Raw genomic sequence first — 6,000 nt, 5'->3', positions numbered from 1 at the left:
GCCTCGGGCTGGCGGGCCTGACGCATCCCCCCGGCCCGGCCCGGCCCGGCGGCGGAAGCGCCTCCGCGGAGAGGAGAGAGCGGCGCTGGGCCGCAGGCGTTACGGCTGGGGGTCGTGTTCGCGGCAGGTCCCCGGCGGGTGTGCCGCCCGGCCGGCGGCTCTGTCGCCGGTTCGCAGCTCCCGCCCGCCGATGGCAAGCGCCTGGGAAGTTCCCCAGCGTGGCTGGCCGGGAAGGTTGCGGTGCTTGAAGGCAGTAATCGGTTCCGCTGGATCGGGGCTGTGGTAGACAAGGACAGAACCGATGTGAATTGCGGCCGTGGAGAGCTGCCCTTGTTGTACCTTTTTCCCCGGTGCTTTTTATCGTGGTGGCGCGATTTTGATACTCTCAGTTGAACGGACTTTCCGTAGAAACTCTTCTTCCGATTTAGGCCGTTCCCTTTAGCTGCTTATTTCTGCCTTGCCAGCTGCGCTAACACACCTATACGTGGGGTCCTGCTGTGAACTGAAGCACTGAAGTCATTCTTTCACTTAAGAGTTGCACTGCTTCTGCTGCACAGCCGACTGCACCGCTGGAATGTGAATGGATGGGGGAAAAGCGCGACAGAAACTGGTTTTTTTTTCCTTGAGCTCATTTTTCAGTCAAGCCTCTGTATTACCAACCTCTAGCCACGACGTAAACTGGTTTCTGCAAGAGCAGTACCAAAAACTGCCAGAAATGAAATTGAAAACTTAATTTAGAATTTTAATTATATTGTTTGAATATCATTGTAGAACTCTGTGGCAACTGTTGCCTAGTTCTGCTCTTTCAGTATGTTGTATAAAATATCAATTCACTGATGTTAAGCATACGGTGAACCTTTTTGGACATGATATTCCTTCTCCTTTGCTTTTGTTTCTCTTTTTTTCAGATTCTTGGGAAGTCACTCTTCTTAAATAGAAACTTCCAACTTTAGCTATGTCAGAATCAGCCATATGGTCATTTTCTGAGCTTTAAAACTCCAGCACTTCAGGGTTCCTTAATTATCATGTGGGGTGTATTTGCTGCTTCTTAGAAGGCACTTGAGCTGTAATGTTGCCTTAAAGTCATGGAAAACTGGGAGCCTGTATTTTCATAGCATAGCTACTCTGGTCACAAAATGAAGTGTTGCTGAAAGTAGCTCACCTGTGTCTTGTAATGCATTCCTGCTTCTTATTTTACCCTAGTGCTAGTCTAACCTCATGAGTAGTCAATTTAGAGAGCTAAACCAGAAGAAAATGAACCTGTCACTGATGTGACTCCTTGAACAGGTTGTGATGGAGGTAGATGAAATTGCGCAAAGTGGCAGAATCCTGTGGCAGGGCATGAGACCATGGTGGCCTTTCTTGGTGATATCTCTCTATTTGTTAGTTTGATGTTACAGTTAGTCAGATCTGTGTCCTCACCTCAGCTGAAGGATTATGGGGAGTTGTAACATGAGAAAGTTATTTGAAGAAACACTGTGAGTGTTTTTTAATTTATCTATTTATTTTCTGGATCAGGTGGAAACAATGGATGATGACTTTGTGGCTTCCTCCACACCTCCATTTCTCACTGAAAGCTTGGAGATGGCAATGGAAGTGGAGAATGAGAACTCAAAGCCGCCTTGTTTTTCTTGTGCTTTCGACAACCAAAATGGAGGGAGAAGCTTCTCTGCAGAATCTTATTTAGCAAGTGGGTCTCTTAAGAGGTATGGGGTTTTTTTTGAGTTACAACTATAATACCCTTCTAAGATGCTCTTTCCACTGGTGTTTGGTGCCTCTAAATGCTGACAGAGTTTCCAAATCAGTTTGTTCTTCAGCTCTTATGATCCTGAGATCAACTTGGTGGTATACCAAAGGGGGCAGGGCAATTGTGTTGATACACTGCTTTGAACAGTGTTTTAGGTCCAATTCCTAGCTTTGTGAACTTATTTTAAGATATTGTAAAGGAGCTGTTACAAGCCTGTTAGGACACTTCAAAACTGGCCTGTTGGGCAACAGCATCTGAGACCCCTTAAATTTCCGAGGAGGCTGCAGCACTGCTTTTTCCAGTCATATGCTCTCTTCAGTGCTGGCCCTTTCTCTCTTTTCCATGTGATAGAAACAAACCTGCTCTGCCCAGCTTCCCCAGATCGCTGGGACTGCGCTTTGTAGCTTTAAGACCATCTTTCTCAAAGCTCTACCTTTGCATGCATTCTGGATTTAAGGTTCAGGAGTTGCATGCATAACAAGTACGTATTTTCCATGAGGTTCCAAAATGTTACTTTGGTTTAGTTAATACCTTCTTTACTGTCTGTGATCCAGCTTAGTTTTCTGTGCCATTTGCTGATCCTGCAGGGGTTGTCTTGTTTTTCCTACAAAAGTATAATCTTTCTGTCTATCTGTCTGTCCTCCTACCAAGCCTTATATTTTGTGTGGTTACTTTGGGGATTTTTAACCTTCATTTCCACAACCTCTTCTGTAAGGCCTTAAAGGGGGTTCCACTGCACCTCCCCTATTCCCTACCTTTTTTATCATATTTTTGTTTTTGTTGGGTCAGAGCACATTAATTCAAATCGATGTCAAGTAGAGGATTGAGAAAGCCTGTGTCTGCAGGAACGTATCAGTAGTGGATTCCACACTGACAAACATTTCATGACAGAAACAATTTCATGTGGAAACTCGCTCAGGAGCTTGTATGTAGACAGGTTTCCCAGATCGCTACAGTCATGATAATACTGTTCTCCTCTAATTTATTCACCTTGTCTACTTGGATTGTAAATTCTTGGAAAAGCCTGCATGTGAGGGACTCCTCTGTCATTATCTAGAAGAGGAGTAACTGAATTTAATTGTTAAAGGCTTCAAAACAGACCAATGTTTAAGCAGCTACCAAGTGAACTACAGGTTTTATGGGAGATTGAGCCAATTATTCAGCAGATGCTCTTTTTGCCTCTGAGAACTGAATTGGTAATAGTGCATAGTTCAAGAAGAATACAAATTTCGTGTGTAATATAATGAAAACCAAGTGCTTGCCCAGTACATTTTTTTATTTTTAAAACCAGAAATATTTCTTGCATATTAGTGAATTCAGCTTCATCTACGTATGAAAAGCAGTGGGAAAATTCTGAAATAATTTGCTTTGATGCCTTTGTTGTTATTATACAGCTTGCTGTGATATTTTTTGAAAGCATATTAATGAAATATTTTTATATTTGCACAATTAGTAATGTTTTAACAATTCTACACAGATGTCTGATTTTCTCCACTTTGAGTAAAATGGTAATTCTGATTTTATTTTTTCTTTAACCAGTGAAAGGGTAGTCATGGCCTAGTGTTAGTTTAAGTTCTAATAATGAAGTCACATTTTGTGACCCTCGTCAGTTCACCTGCCTAAAAGTGTGCTTTATATATTTTTATATTAATGTGCTTTTATCAGTGTGTTCTATGTAAATATTATTAAATGTATCTAAAGGAGCAAATGTATGTTCTAGCATTTGTTATTAGGCATGTAGTGTACATGGAGACAGATTGCAAACACACACTTACAGTGGAGCATGTTATCTAACATAGCAGCCTCTTCTGTTAAGGACAGTCTGTATGTTGTGTCTCAGCCTCTTTGTAAGGATTAAGATGTTTCAGGGTGGTAGCTTGTTAATTTTTATTTGTTTCTGAAATATACTGTGCCCTGTGACTATGTCATGTTTTTATGCTCTTGAAGCTAGGAGTTGTCATATTTTATGTACTAACTATTATATTGCTATAAAAGGTGTAACAGTCTGTCTTTTGAGAGCACTGCTACTCCTTCCTATCTACAGTATACATGTTGCTGATATACTGATAAAATATCAGTGGTACGTAAGCCAGCTATAGATACTGTATTCTACAGGTTTATTACTGGGGAATGTATGAATATTGTTGGCTCTGTTTTACAGGGTTTTGCTGAGACTAGATCCTTCTCCAAATGACTATGAAGAAGATGTAGTGGAAATGTTTGGCTTTCAGTGGGTTACTGAAATGGCATTAGTTGAATCCTGTAGACTTCTCTTTGGATTACTTAGGTATGGTAATGTTCATGTATTTTATAATTAATCCACTTCTGTAATTATACCCACCTTAAGATTGTAACAAACTTTTATGATTTCACTATCAAATACTTAAAAAGGCTGTGGGCTATGCAATGCATCCAAAAAGATTATGGTGTCTTAACACTCCAGTGATGGGTAAGACACAGATGGAATTATGGGAAGAAGTAAATTTTGTGTCACAGGTTGCTAATATTATGTGACTTATTATTAAGTTTCTAAGCAGTGTGGTGCATATCTTAGCCATCATCAGATAAAAATTGGTAAGTATAGTTATTACAACAGAGCATTGTGATTAATTTAGAAGGCTCTAACTTCAGAATATATGAATAAACTATGTAAGATTTCCTTGAATGAGATTGTGCTACCCATATAATTAAAGTTGTCTTTTGAAGGTTTTATGTCCTTTTTTTGTGCATAAAGAAAAATGGAGGTTAAAAATCAAATACCGTAAATGCTGGATGCAGCACTTTCTTCAATTGTTTGGATTAGGGTAGCTTCAGCAATCTCTTCAGATACAGTTACTCAGTGTTTGACTAATTCAATGTAGATGTTTAATCTGGTCAATGCAAATACACAGATCACTGATAATCCTCTTTGCTTCTGATAATCCTCAGGATGTACAGCACATACAGAGAGTGGATGGAAGAGGAGCTTTTCTATGATTCCACAAATATATGTGATATATTCCATCATTCCTTTGATTGTAGTGGATTCTTCCATCCCTTTAGGGTATGACCAAGGGCATGATGTGAAACATCATTAATAGGGTCTGGCTTATTGAAATACAATGGCATAGATGGGAGGAAGTATATTAAAACCAGTATTATTTAGATATGCTTGTTTGATGCAAGCTTTGACTTCACTGTGATTTAAAAAAAAAAAATTAACAAAATCTGATAATGAAGGAAATAAAAGGATAACTTAGTTAAAAGAAACACTGTATCCCTTTCAGCATTTAGTCTGAACTGTTTATGACCTGTTTATTAACATAAAATCACTGGGCAGTGAGAGCGATGTAGTTGATTTGTTGAATTAAATAGATTTTTTTCTTTAATGTAAACTGCTCTGTAATTGTAATAGAGATGAACCTAAGGCATAATATATTGTGGTTTTGAAGTTATTCAAGCTATACATGTTTTAAAACCTACTGAACTGGTAGAAATAATGGATTTCAGCTAACTCTTGGCTACGAGAGTTTGATTGCTAAGCTGTCTTTTGGTGTGACAAGTCCCTCTGCAAAGATATTCTCTTTCAGTTCATTTGTTCAATCATAAAATGGAACACTTTCATTTACAAACCAGTTGACAAGTGAAAGTAGAAAAACTCCTTTTTCCATTGCAGAAGTCGTATGTGTTAAGTACAAGTTATAATGATTCTTGAGGACAAGGTGGCTGTAAATAGGTCAATTTATGAAGTACAGATAATATCTGTGTTTAAATACATGCTTACAGAATCCTAGTATTTTTTAATGTGTCCATAAATATTAAAGATTGTTATTATTTTAAAATATTATAATAAATAATAATACTATACAGCGGAACTGCAAGTTAAAACTATTAATTGCACAATAAAAAAATTCTTACCTTTTTTTATGTGATTGAAGCTGTGTGAGTCAAAGTGAGTAAGTATATCCATTGAAGTGGGTATATTAAGACAATATATCTTTGACTGATTAATAAACAGAAGTACCAGTTTAACTGTCAGAATATTTATTTGCAAATCAAATGATTTAATAATTAACAAACATGAGGATCAATCTTTGAGGTGCAAATGCAAATTGAAATTAAAAAGACTTATTTAACTGATGATATCTTTGTTATGCTTCTCATGCCCAGTTTGTGCTTTTATTTTATCAGCCCACTGTATTCTGTCTTTTGTCAATTCAGTGGAGAGTCTTTTTTTTTTTTCCTTCCTGTGTGGCTCCTTTCTCACTCTTTCT

General features: G+C 38.3%; 1 protein-coding gene across 1 annotated transcript in view; it reads left to right on the top strand.

Annotated features, from left to right (window-relative positions):
- MMS22L (MMS22-like, DNA repair protein) overlaps positions 1-6,000 on the top strand; it is a 98,386-nt gene that overhangs the window by 1,245 nt on the left and 91,141 nt on the right. Inside the window, exons 2-4 of the mRNA XM_010573440.1 lie at positions 128-303; positions 1,519-1,706; positions 3,909-4,034. Of these exons, the coding sequence (XP_010571742.1) occupies positions 128-303; positions 1,519-1,706; positions 3,909-4,034 (490 nt within the window). The remainder of the gene's footprint in view (positions 1-127; positions 304-1,518; positions 1,707-3,908; positions 4,035-6,000) is intronic.

This window comes from Haliaeetus leucocephalus, unplaced genomic scaffold (genome assembly GCF_000737465.1).
Source record: "Haliaeetus leucocephalus isolate CR32 unplaced genomic scaffold, Haliaeetus_leucocephalus-4.0 Scaffold384, whole genome shotgun sequence".
NCBI lineage: Eukaryota > Metazoa > Chordata > Aves > Accipitriformes > Accipitridae > Haliaeetus > Haliaeetus leucocephalus.
This window is presented reverse-complemented; position numbering and strand designations above follow the sequence as displayed.